Genomic DNA, 13481 nt, shown 5'->3' on the forward strand with positions numbered 1-13481 from the left:
CATTGACGCTATCAAAACCATTGGACAAGATTAGCTGGATGTAAATGAAAAAGATATCTTTGATAGCAGTGCCGTAAACTCCGGCCAGTGCTGCCAAACCCTATTTACGGTATTGGTAAGATTGGGCCCAGTAGTCTCCATGAGATATGCGAGTGGTATTGGTGTGGTCAGACGATAATGAACGCCAAGTATGTATTGAGCGAAAACGTTAGCAAATGAGCGTGTATGGAACAGTCGGAAAGTAGTTTGTATTTCTGCGTTGTGATGCCAGTTTTCTGTTTCTCAGGTCATGGTTCTGATGACAAGAAAGCTTTGCTGACCTTAAACCTCCCATCCTTGCTAAAAGTAGAATCGCACAGTGAATGAAATGACGTAGAGACAACAAAAACTAAGAAACTACTTCAGCATTCAAGTATCCCTGTCTTTCTTGTGATACCCGTCATCATGACCCTGAAAGTGGGCACTACACGTCTCTTTATAGACTAGCTAGCTCAGACCGTCTCCTGCGATTGTCGTGTTGATGGCGACGACAAAACGTCGTTCCGCCTGAGGGCCACTATAACCTCAGACCATCCGATCTTATACGCCACAGACGGAGACGGCGCGGAGACAAGGTCGGGTCACCCGCCGGCGCCTTACTGAAAAGGCGTCTTCTGCCGGTCGGTCGTGCCGCCAACATGGTGTATTGTGTATTGTGCGGCGTGAGCCAAGGCCGTGGGCCATTCACCGGAGGACGGCCGGACTGGGCGTGATAGCCGCGCGGCGGGGCGCCGACACGTGACGTGAGCCGTCTTCGGCTGGTGCGGCTGCCGTGTGCTGCTCCCTGTGTGTGATGTATCGCCGCGTTAATTACCAGGTGTGTCGGTGGGGCCCGGTGGGATGTGGGATTCGCACTGACGCGCTGTCTGTTTCAGGTCGGCCAAGTCCATGTCGTGTGACGACCTTGACCGGGTCGAGGAGTGATTCGACTGAGAAATGAAGCGGCACCTCGAGTGTCGCGGTGACGCTCGGCGGCGGCTCACGAGGTACCGAGAAATGAATGGACTGAGAAATGAACCGTCACAGGGACTGAGACGATGCTGCGACCGCGGGTCGGGCCGGTACATCCATAGGTGCGGAAGAGACATGAAGTGCTAGGTATAACAAATGTGCTAGGTAAGATGATTAATACACTCTTTTGTCTTGAATTTAATCTTCATGATTGAAACTCATGCTTTCAATACAATTCTCTCACATCGCCCACTAGCATCGCAATGAAACAATTCATTTCGTTCTTTAACGAGATATGCGCTCGATCTGTTATTTTGCTTCCGATCTCTTTTCTCGCCTGAGTAGCTTCTCCCATGACCAGTAGCATGATAGTCCGCGTATATTGTTTGATTGAACCATTTTGTGTGGTGCAATAATGCTACGTGACAGGTTTCAAGTGAACTGAAAATGATTGCTAGCTGGTAAAGGCTGACACTGTGAAAGTGTGGACACTGATGTGTGTACTGAATTTGCGGAACAGAATGTGTTTGGATTGTTATTCTGCGATTGTTATGTTGGTCAACAACGCGTCTTTCTTCGTGTATTGTACTTTGTGGTCATGCTCATACTTTTTCATTTTAATATGACTTAGTTTCCTTCATGGTAGCCTGGAAGTTCAATAATATGTGTAAAATTGTACAGATGATCGTATGAACCATACTCGAATTAACAAGGAAACAGTATATCATTTGTGTAAACGTTTACTTTGAGCGTGTGTTGTAATTGGCAGTGGTGTTGTACATACTTAGAAAGTGAATATGATGCAGCAATGTTCAGGTATAATGCGTTCTGTTTCTTTCCTGCCTTGGCCCGTCCTTTATTTGTCTATCACTGGATGTCCATCGGTTGTGTGCTGAGACAAATACAGAGGCTAGACGATATCACGATTTTTTGTTACTGATGCCATGCGAAATAAAGAGGCGGGGAGCCATTTGTATCGCATTCTTCAACCCTATTACTGGTGGGCTCTTCAGACTACGTTAACTGGGGGGGGGCGATTCGCCCGCTCCCCCCCCTTAATAGCTCGAGAACAAAATGTCCGATCTTAATAGGACAAACGCCATTCGATTCCCTCATTGTGAACTTTTAGATTGGCTATAAAATGTTGAAAAAAGTTCAAAATCGGGGGTCCTGAAAGAAAAGTTTTCGGAAAAAATTGCGTTTTACACCTCATCACTAAAAATGCTCTAACTTCTTTCTTTTTTGACCGATTTTGATAAAACTTTAGAGGACCCTTCTTCATGAACTGGGCCTTCATATATATTTCGGTATTTTGGATATTTCAAAAATCATAGGCGAATTCAGGCAAGCTAGCTTGGGATGATGTTTTGAGTTTTTGTCATTGTATGTCATGTGTCTTATGGCATGATGTGTCATATATCATGTAAAATATGCAACGTGAGCGCAAAATACACGCTTTCGTTCAGCATAGGCGGATTCAGGCACGCTACGACAGGGGCAGTACATTGATGTTACCCTTTTTCTCAGGTACCTGGATCCGCCTATTCCAATATTTTCATTGTAAAATGACATCACATAGTCATTAGGTGCATACATATGACGGGTGGTGCCACTAATCACCAGTACAAACCTAAGTAAAGTCGCTGCTTAGCGGCAAATGTCGGAACAGTCAAAGCTGGACCAAAACTACCCCCAAGAAACTCGTCCTGGAGACGCCTTTGCGCAAGCTAGAAATTCAAAAATTTTATACAATGTGCCCAATGAACAGCAAGGAAAAGTCACCAAATTTCGAGTCCCTAGCTTAAGTGGTTTTCCGTCGAGAGCAAAAAAAAACTACAGGTGGGGGCTGATTCGCCCCCCCCCCCCCCCCACCAGTAATAGGGTTACCTTCAACTCGTTACTGAGCCACGTAGTGACGATTGCGGTTGACGGCGTACGGAATAGCGTCGAAAACATCAGGTACTGTTGTCATTTTAGATGCGCTCAAAGGTCCGACACCAGAGGTCATCAAACAGCAAGGTTCGCGACTTTGACTTTTTTGACAAATTTACTCACAGTAAAATAGAAATGCAATAATAGATAGTTAGAATAGGGCTTGATCATCAGTGCAAAGCAGTCGTTAGCTCTTTTGAAAATGTTTACCAAGCCTTCAGATTTGTCCTAAGCACTACGGTTTTTTCAATAGGGAAAAAGTTATCAATATTTAAGTTTTTGGGAAAAATTTACGATACCGTATGACACGAAGTTTGATTTAACAGTATCGTGTTTGTAACACATACCTACCTTTAACGCGTCCAATGGCTTATAAGTTGACCTTATAAGACCAACAAGAAAATATGAGTACCTAAGACTCGGAATAATATTGAATGACATCGAGTAATAATAATGAAAATGCAGCTCCTAATCAGGAATGCAAGGCATATCGGGTCTTTGAACATGATTCTACCGGATCTCATTTCTAAAGTCGTTACATAGAGCTCTGACTGTGCTGGACTCCCAGCAACCACGCACGAGAGACGCCGGCTCTTTTTTCTGACGGCTGGGCGGCGAATCTGGCCGATCGCCGGAGATGAGGCGCTGATGGCCCGGTGACGCGACCTGCCGACACGGGGTCGCGACCCGGCGCACCACTCTCGCTTTCGGAGCCGGTCGGTCCGTGTATGGGCGGCGGCCGGAGAAACTGGTCCGGTATAGACCCACCGATCAGTGAGAGTGGTCCTTCGTGCGCTCCGCACTGCCCTCCAGTCGAGAGAGGGGTGGTTTGCGGTCCAGGGGTCACGTCTGATAACGGACAGGTGAACTGGCGAGCAGTCGGAACTCATATAAAAGTTGTAAGTTGTATGATAGCAAAGCTAGTGATCTAGATGACTAAAAAGGCAGGTCACATGTTCTAGTAATCTTGGTCACATCATTGGTTTGATGAACACTAACGTGAAGATTCGTTCACTTATACATTTGGTACCTACATGCTCCGGTCGATCTATCCGGTGTTATCTTCTTATAGCGACTGCAGTCTCTGAGACAAATTCTGGTGTTATGCTCTTATGCTTCACTGCAGTCTCTTGTTTTGGCATACCTACTCCGTCCAAGCATTGGGGGATTCAGCGTGTGGGTTACGTCTATACGAGCAGTATCTTATCTTCGACACGACTCAAAATAACATGAACTAAAGTATGATCATTAGAGTGCGAACTGCTTCCCAATCAAACACGATACGTCGATCGGCATCGCAGGTATCCATGCGTTCATTGCGTTGGGACCCGACGTAAATATACAGGACGCATTAAACTAAACCCCACTTTTATCACGCCTCTTGACCCCGCACATTACCGTAGGGCATAAGCCGACCTAACACACCCCATATTACGCGGGCATCGTAAGCAATGGCTGGGAACTTATACTGCGAAAAGGCTTCGACAAAGTCACATCCGTCTTCGCTAATCACAGTTCGGCCCAAGGTTGTGCTGACAAGCGCTGCCGTTCTTTACACTTTTACTGCTGTGTTCCCATAATCATACATCAGCCACTACAGGCGGGGCACAATGCAGGCCGTGTGTTATGAACGTATCACATTGCCGGGGTGAATGCGTCGGTGGACCGCAATGGATGCCGCCGTCCGATACGGACCCGCCGTGATCTGGGGGTCATCAGATAACCTCTGCCCCGGACCGACGACGGCACGAATACAGAGCGACCACACCTCGGTCAGGGTCCCACCTCTCCCTGCCTCTGCTCTCTCTCTCTCTCTCTCTCTCTGTCTCTCCCTCTCTCTCTCTCTCTCTCTCTCTCTCTCTCTCTCTCTCTCTCTCTCTCTCTCTCTCTCTCTCTCTCTCTCTCTCTCTCTCTCTCTCTCTCTCTCTCTCTCTCTCTCTCTCTCTCTCTCTCTCTCTCTCTCTATCCTGCCTTTTCTGTTTCTCTTTCGGTTTTGTTCGGTCAGGGCATATATAGCAGTGGCTCGTTTCTTACTTCTTCAATGCTTATGAATCTTGTATCCCACAATACAAGTTGCCAAAAGAAGAAAATAAATTATTTCTTCAATGATTATCTCTCTGTTATAGACTTATGGATCCCAAAGGCAAAATTAAGTCGTGGCGAGGGTACGTTTTGTTAGGTTTGATTAATGCTCGATCAGATTTGTGTATCCCTACTCATCTTGTTCTCAAAAGTGTGGTACTTTACCGACAAGGATCAAGATCGTAACCGACGACATAGACCTATGCAATATGCATGCAAGATAGACTACAAAGTTAAGAGCAATATATGTAATGATGCGGCAGCTACAATCGAACGAAATAGAGCCTACGTGTTTTGTCTATTAGTGGAGCTCATGCGCGAACTCCAAAAAGCAATTACACTGCGAGTCGTTAGCCGTTATCTGTCGGTAAAATCTCGCGCTCGCTCGCGTCTCTGCGCTGTTCGATCACCCGGCGGGAGGCTCTCGCCGCCCAGGTGACCTCTGTGCCCCTCCCCGGCCCGGGACCCGCCGGGAAGTGAGGCAATCGGCCGGCCCAGTCCCACGGGAGGAGATGGGTAGACGCGAAAATGACGCATAATGTGGCGACGGCCGATGGCGGACCGACGAGAGCGAAAGTCTCTCGGCTCGCGCACCAGATTAACAAAGGCATTTGTCGGTGCTCGAGTGGATGTGACGTAACCTGAGCTGAGGAATAAATGAATCTTCTCAAAACGCCGCATGTAAATACTCCCCCGTTCGTAGTCACTCGGTGAAAACGAAAGTCGGATGGTAATTCGATGAGCCAGAGGCAGCATCCGTGGTTATGTTAAACGCTAGTGAAAACAGATTTGTGCATTAAAATAGAAATGTTGTGGTTGTGTGCGCGCACTATGGGCCCGAGTGAATGTGGTGCGGAGTAATCTTCTGACGAGCGTGCCCTAATGTTCCGGGGCGGACGCAGCGGGTGCCGCGGCCCACGGCGCAGAGATGACGTTTCACTTTGATGATGTGGTCCATATGAGCTGAACGACAGCGTCCAGTGGTTTTGGTCATGCTTGGTAAGAAGTTGACGCGCTATAAATCGTTTCGTGCTATATTTAGTAACATTGCCAAAAGGAGTTCACAACTAACCCTCATAAAACATGGCATGCAGCGAACACTGGAAACCTTTAAAATTTGATGAACATTTCAGCGATTAACATTTCATAAGAGATTAGCATGCTTTAATACAACATAAATGGCACTCAACATCATTTTACACTCCAGCGTTATATGAAGCATATTCGATAAAACACTAGCCGATCATTGTTCATATCGAGACACGCATAAGTAATTAATTCGACTGATCTGAGATCATCTCATCACCTCCATGGCCCGCCCCAGATCACAGACAGTCATGGCCCGTTCAGATAGGCAGTGTGAGCACGAAACCGTAACAGACCAACTTCACGGCCGGCAATGGCGGTCCGTTTCTCCGGCCATCAAATCAGTTTCATGAACGATGCCGTGAGGGCTCGTGACGACGCTACGGTGCTCCTTAGCGCCCTTGACCGGCTCGGTCCGATCCCACCGCCGTCGACGCGGCGACCAGTCGCTGGTCTGGAGGTCAGGTCAGGCCAGCAGCTCTGAAAGAAGGAAACAGGTTAACAATCAATAGATAAAGAGCATTCGAATTACCTTTATGACAGTGCCATTTCAAAAGGTGCAAAATATTCCTATATGAATTATAGCTAAGGCATCATTTCTACCCAAGTCATTAACAGTTTTCAAACGGTCTCCGCTAGTATTAATGATTATTTGTAATGATTGGTCATCATTTTAAAGGTGCTTATACGATTTTGTGTCTGTGACCACCATTTAGCACTGTTACACAATCCAACAACCTAAACATTACTACAGCAATAAACCACCAAGGCTCCCCGCTGAGCAATCAAGACATTGATTATGTCATTCTCTGATTGGCGCCCCAGTCGCCTTTTTTACGACCAATCAAACCAGCGGCACCGATTGTTCGCCCGATGATCATACATTTTTCATCCTGGCGGCGTTTCCCAGGGTGGCGCCCTCGGCCCCGTGATTTTCACTGCTGAGCGCGCAGCAGGTTGTCACAGGACTTGGACATGGATTGTCTGAAACGGCAGAGACGGAACCGGCGTGAGAACTCGACGGTCGACGGTGACGGTGGTCCGTTACTCCTCAGTGGCTCGTCAGTCAAACGAACAGAACGTCGAACGAACAGGCGATCAGAACAGATTGACGATGATGAACAGTGAACCAACAGAGGGGGTGAAGACTGGAAGTGAGAAAAGGAGCATTTCATTGCAGATCGTGACTGGTGAGAGAATCAACAATAGAATATGGCGCTGGTGACATTATTATGGCTCGGCTGATGATATAGGGTGGTATAAACTGATATTGATAGTCCAATGTTTCCCATCCATTCATATTTATTGACACTTGAATCAGTCGGATCCCGCGATGTCCTAAAGTGCAAAACCGTAACACTCATACACTCGCCCCAGTCGTGATTCTACGATGACACCCTTCATCTAGTTCCCAGTTCAGACAATAAACTACAGCACACCTGCATATTAGCCTCATCGTGCCAACTGTGCTATTTGCGTTAATAGCCCACAAAGGTTAATCGTCACAAACGTGTCGGTGTCTGAGAAAGAGAAAGTGTTACGTCACCGGGTGTCAGACCGGTGATACGGGCCGGGCCCGAGTGTCGGCGCCTGTCGGAGAAGTCATTGGTTTGGAGTCGTGACGGTAGGGCACGGAGCGGGCCGAACCAGACCGCACTCGGTAATAAGGTGAATCTAACAGCGTATTATCCAGTGTTTCAGGCGGCTGATGCTTTTAATCGAAAGAAAATGAAGTCTTGCGTTTATCGTTCGAAGCTTATTAGATATTGATTATCAAATGGCACGACTCTGGGCAATGACCATGCTCGAGAGGCTTAAATTTTATCAGGCATATTTTTGTTTATTATTCCCGCAAAAGCCAAAATGCTAGAGAGCGACCGTTCATTGAACAAAGGCTTCTCGTGGCTAAAACTGGATATTCAACTAGGCATCTGTCAAAGAGCGAAAATTAAGTTTTTTCCATAGGCAAAACGCGTAAACTTTTAGTTGGTTGCTGCCAAGCATCAAACCTTTTGATACTTCTTTTTGACCATTTTTTATGTCTAAACATCATCAAAATACTGTCGCTCGATATCGCACTCGGCGACTGCAGCGTCAATGCACTGTAGCGTGGCCGTATATATAACAGTACAGCTCGTGAGCGCCGAGCCGAGCTGGGCGTGCGTCGTGATCCTGATCGTCCCAGATGCGTCCCATTGCGTCACCGTGAGCAGCGGAAGCACACGAGCGCGGAGATGGGGTACATGTCGATATAGGAGATCGGTTTGAAGGCGAGGGAGGAGTGCTGGCTAACTTGAGAGAAGCACAAGGTTTTTTTAGCCTGTTTCATACATTTTCCTGACCTAGCATAGTGACTTCTGCAAGTTATAGGTACAGATGACATGTTCCTCCGGCCCTGATGTATTATGTCCAGTTAGAAATTCTTTATTTCGCATTCCCGTTTTGCTTTCTTGGATGCTTCCTTCTGACCAATTTAGACTGGCTTGTGGCCATGGGATGAGAGGATGAAGGGCAGACATTGGGTTGATACGATTTCGAGTTGGTGAGTCGCAGCAACAGCTCCCGTGAATACGAGGGCTGATGGAATAGCTACTTATTTTGGGTGTGATATGTCCGTCTAAGGTCGCCTAGCCGTTCAAAAAGGTTACTCTGCACGGATGTGTTTCGATAGGACCTAGAAAAACATTCAAAATGATCGTTTGTCGTCCTGTAGGAACAGGATTCTTCAACTCCGTATGATACAATGTCGTAAGGAAGGGACCGGGCCTCGAGCACGCTGACATCTGGTGGCCAAAGTTGGTGCCCTCAGTTTGGCCTATTCGCCACTGGTGGCAGCACCAGCGGAGCCGGCTCCACCACTCCGCCGCTCACCGGTCGTCACTACCCTACCCAGTAGGACAATGCACTGCAAATTCACCGGACAGCGGAGACTTCCCCACTCGACTTCAGTGTGAGCCCCAACTGACCTGGCGATGGAGGGTCGGCTGACCGCGGCGGGGTCCCTCCTGGCGACCTCCAGGGTCACTGTCCCAGACCGTACCGACTTGAACAGGGTGACCGCTTCGCTGTGAAGCAGTCCCTGCATGCTCTCACCATTGAGAGTCAGAACCTCATCACCTGTGGAGGAAAATATTGGTGTCTCTATAGTCTATAGACTGTTCTATATCCACCAAACAGAGAGATTTGTACACCATTCGCATCATCAGCAGACAGCTGAATGTCGAAAAGCGCGATATACCACGAACAATGGGCATGCTTTTATACAAGACAGTTTAAAAACAGATTCTGTTTGATGAACAGGCGATAACTTTAAGGCCGTTATGCAAAGCCAGCATTTTTCGTGCGCAGTCCAGTAATAAGATGCTGTTTTATATATTTGTATAGGTCTATGGTCAAGCACTCAATGCCTTATCACAAGAGTAGTCAAATATAGTCCAAACCACGCTGCAGAAGTGTTATGTTTTTGGTTTTGTTTGCCTCTTTTACTTAAACCAAGCCCAACATTTAATTCATTAACCAGATCTCAGAGGTCAGCAATTGGCAGCTACCTTTAAGTTCGGTACCGTCTGTTGTCTCGTAACGGCACGGCCATTTCGCAGAGCTCAAGATCTAGCGAAAAGGTCAGCGGGGGATAGCGAGCGGCAAAGTCCTTCCCTTCGGCCCTTCAGAAAAAGTATGCAAAAAAAAGATAGGCCTTTGTAAAACCTTCATACAAAATGTATATGTAACAAAAAAGAAACTGACCTTCCATAAGTTTGTCAGCCGCCTGTCCGTTGGGGAACACCGTCTTGACAAAGATGCCCATGCTGCCCCTGGGTGAGTCCTTGCCTCCCACAATGCTGAAGCCGAGGCTCTTCCTTCCGACGCCCTTCTCAAAGGTCAGCGTCAGCACGGAGGTGGCCAGCGACTTGGGCCGGCGCAGGGTACCTGAGGCGGACCGGCCGGAGCGCTGCCCGTGCCGGCGGCGCACCAGGTATTTGGCCAGTGAGGGTGACTGAGAGCCCGCGCCCGACAGCTCCGAGACACCAGACACCGTCGACTCGGGCCGCCGGTACTCGTCCGCCTCAGAGGCGTCGTACGGCTCCGAGCCCGTGGCTGGGTACTCGAGCGAGTCGTCCGGCTCGTCGAGCAGCTCGTCCCGAGAGCCTGACGCGCCGCCGCCGCCGCCGCCGCCGCTCGTGTCCGGTACAGAGATGACCACCACGTGCTGACCGGCCGGCGGCGCGGCCGGCTGCAGCCGGTCCGGGTGGAAGTCGCGCGCTATGACAATGTCCAGCTCGGGCGACGGGTCCTGTAGCACGTCCAGCACCGATTCGAGCGCACAGCCGCGCAGCCGGCGTCCGTTCACGTTCACCAGTTCGTCGCCCACCTTGAAACGGCCGTCCCTGAAAAAAATAAATAAAGTTACACCTTAGCTTTGATGGAAATGTATAGAAACATGTCTACTAGGGAGAAGGCCAATGCCGATGCTTCTGCAATGCCGTACGTTACGAAACAAATCTCCATAAGAAATGTTAGTTTTTATTAATATATGCTATATAAAAACACTGTGAGTAGACGTTTAAGCCCTAACGTTATGCATTTATCCGTTAAAATGTCCCATTCCCTCTTGTCTGCGGCGTCATCGCTGCTTAAATCATCTGATATGACCACTTTTACATCATCAGTGTCATTCGTCAAGCAGATGCTATCATCAGAAGACCATGTAACATAGCCGCGACAACTAGCTTATTCCGAATGACCTCTCCAAGGTAAATCCTGGTTGTGGTTTTCAGCATAAATTATTGCACATACCTGGCCAGAGTTCCTCTGTGGTCCATCTCCGCGATGAAGTAATCCCGGGAGGTATTCATCGCTATGGAGATCCCGAGGCTGTCTGTCGAACTGCGTCGGATCCTCAGCAGCTTGAACTGCTTGCTGCTGACGTCTGAGCCGGCCTCTGACCGCGCGGGTCGGCTGTGTTCCTCTGTCCTTCTGGCCGGGTGCCTCTGAAGCCGCTCCGTGTCGCGCGGCGGCGGCCCCAGGCGCGTGTGTCGGTGACCGAAGTTGAGCGGCAGCGCCGACAGCCTGTCGCGGCGCGGGTCGAAGTCTGGCCGCACCGGGGGCTTCCTGATTCTCCTGCTGTCCTCGTCAGGGACTGACAGCTGGGAGCCGGAGCCGAGTCGGATGTCGTGGGAGGAAGTGGAGAGGTTCCGGTGCCGACTGCTGAGGGCCGGCCGGGAGACGTGTCTCTGACGGACAGAACCCGTCTCCGGTTCACCGTGGCGGGTCAGGGATAGAGCGGAACTCAGGTGTCCCCGGCTGGTCACCGGGGACGGGTCAGGAAGCCGGGTAGGGGTCGGTGACCGGCTGCTGCAGCCAGGCTCGGAGCGTGCCACCGAGCGAGGGTGGGAGCGGTCCCGGTGACGGCGCGACTCGGCAGTTTTCGATCGCAGAGTCGACGAGTCGTGACCAGAGTAGCCGAACAGGGCTGGACGGGGGTCGGAGGAGCTGACGGGTTTCCGACGCTGTCGCCGCATGGTTCCACTGTGCTCGGAGTGCTGCGGGCTGTGTCCGTCCCTGGTGGGGAGTCTGCTGGGAGTTCGATGGTCTCTGGTGGAGTTAGAGACGTTCAGGTCGCTTCTAAGCTCGCTCGTGTGATGTTGCTGGCTCCTGTCGCGAGTCAGTTCCATGCGGAAAGTGGCGTATCCAAAGCCTGGCTCGGTGTAGCGATGGCTCCTAGATTTAGCAGCATCTGAAGAGTGTGGATTGCGTTGCCTTCCTTCATCATCATAATAGGAAATAACACCTTTGTGGTATGGCTTGTGTGCACTTACTCTTTCTGAGTGGTGAGGGCTGTGCTCTTTCCGCGTTTCGGAATGATGGAAGCCACTTCCGCTGCTGAAGTCATGGTGGCCTGACCTGCGCTTCTTCAGTGTGTCCGAGTGCCGTGTACGGTGCGCCTCACGCTGCCTCTCCTCGGCAAACGACTCCATGGACATGCCGTCCTGTTCGGCCGACATGTCGATGAACACGTTACAGTCCCACGGCAGAGAGGTCTGCGTGGACGTCGACGTCTCGCCGGTTTCCGGCACGTCAGATGGTGACCTGTGTCGCGACCTCTGCGACCTCGTCCCTCCATCGTGTCTGCCAGTTCGACCAGCGTCCCGCTGCCCTGGTGACCGAGGAATGCGAGAGCCACCCGATTTGCTCGACTTTGGCTGTCGCAGGATGGTGTCGTTGTTCTCCGCTGCGAATGGCGACTCGACGGCGTCTGGCTCGTCGTCTTCCGAGCCTGCCGGGCGCTGTGTCGATTCTGAGGTCACGTGGAGCAGGTCCAGGGACCGGCGGTGGTGCCTCGGAGAGGGATCCGCGGCCAGGTCATGCAGGCGAGCTGGGCTAGACGCGACTCCGAACGGGAGGTGTAGGGTCGACCTGCCGCTGGCTCCCGGTGAGCCGTCACTCGGCACCCGGTCGCTATCGTAGCCGCTCTCGTTGGAACAGCCGTGGCTGAGCGGAGGAGGCTTCCAGGAGAAGCTGGAGCCGGTGATGGCGTCAGGCAGGAGGGCGTCAGTTTCTACTGTGTGAGCGACCGCGCTGCGTGGTAGGGAGTGACGTCCTGCCGTAACGCTTCGGATCTCATTGTCTGCACTGTTTTTGATGGCCTTAAACTTTTGAAAGTTTCGGTTAAGTGTTTGGACATCTTTTAGAACTCCATCGTGACTTTTGGGCCGAGATTCTTTGCTGGCCATTTTGCGCCTCCTGCGCACCTCATTGTTGATCGCTTCCTCTCCCTCGGGCAGCGAGGGCAGGCGGGCCATGGTGTGCCGCGCCGACTTGGTGCTCTTTATGGAGGCGGTGTCGGAGCCCACAGAGAACCCCCAGACGTCCAGCTCGGACAGCGGCGAGGGACTCCCGCTCGAGTCAGACCGCTCGAGCGGCACGTTCAGCTGGCTCGTGGACGCGCTCCGGTACAGACTGACGCTGCGCTTCACAGCGCTGGCCGTCCTGGGTCCGGATCCGACCGAGCCCGGTCCGGACAGACGCTGAGCCGGCGGGCTGGAGAACGGCCGGTCCTCCCGCCGCCGACTGAGGGTCCGCGAGCCGCCGGTGGCGCCCCTGGCGGCGGTCCTGGTCAGCTCGTCAGGCTCCTCAGAGACGGTCCACTTGCGTCTTCCGCCGACAGGTGGCGCGCTCAGCTGCTCGGTGCTGATGGAGCGGGTGAGCCGCGACAGCCGACTGCCCACTCGGCGGCCCCAGGTGGACGGCTCTGCAACGACAGGGCGGTCCGATCAGCAGAGTGAGAGGGTGATTGGAGTCGGGGAGAGGGTGACCGGATTCGGGGAGAGGGAGGTCAGAGTCGGGGAGCGAGAACGATCGGAGACGGGGGAGCAAAAACGGTTGGGAAGACA

General features: G+C 51.1%; 2 protein-coding genes across 3 annotated transcripts in view; one reads left to right on the top strand and one right to left on the bottom strand.

Moving 5' to 3' along the window:
• Positions 1-1910, top strand: part of LOC122371944 (pro-interleukin-16-like) — a 45712-nt gene extending 43802 nt beyond the window's left edge. Inside the window, exon 6 of the mRNA XM_043348746.1 lies at positions 915-1910. Coding sequence (XP_043204681.1) covers positions 915-963 — 49 coding nt within the window. The 3' untranslated portion in view covers positions 964-1910. The remainder of the gene's footprint in view (positions 1-914) is intronic.
• A 4110-nt stretch (positions 1911-6020) lies between these two features.
• LOC122371951 (serine/arginine repetitive matrix protein 5-like) overlaps positions 6021-13481 on the bottom strand; it is a 62155-nt gene continuing 54694 nt past the window's right edge. The window contains exons 3-7 of one of the 2 annotated variants that reach the window (XM_043348756.1): positions 10885-13339; positions 9835-10475; positions 9057-9207; positions 6974-7074; positions 6021-6570 (exon numbers count right to left, since the gene is read on the bottom strand). In XM_043348756.1, coding sequence (XP_043204691.1) covers positions 7026-7074; positions 9057-9207; positions 9835-10475; positions 10885-13339 — 3296 coding nt within the window. In that variant the 3' untranslated portion in view covers positions 6021-6570; positions 6974-7025. The remainder of the gene's footprint in view (positions 6571-6973; positions 7075-9056; positions 9208-9834; positions 10476-10884; positions 13340-13481) is intronic. The other variant, XM_043348762.1, reaches the window with a different exon arrangement.

Source organism: Amphibalanus amphitrite, unplaced genomic scaffold (genome assembly GCF_019059575.1).
Source record: "Amphibalanus amphitrite isolate SeventyFive unplaced genomic scaffold, NRLGWU_Aamphi_draft 000036F_arrow, whole genome shotgun sequence".
NCBI classification, from domain to species: domain Eukaryota; kingdom Metazoa; phylum Arthropoda; class Thecostraca; order Balanomorpha; family Balanidae; genus Amphibalanus; species Amphibalanus amphitrite.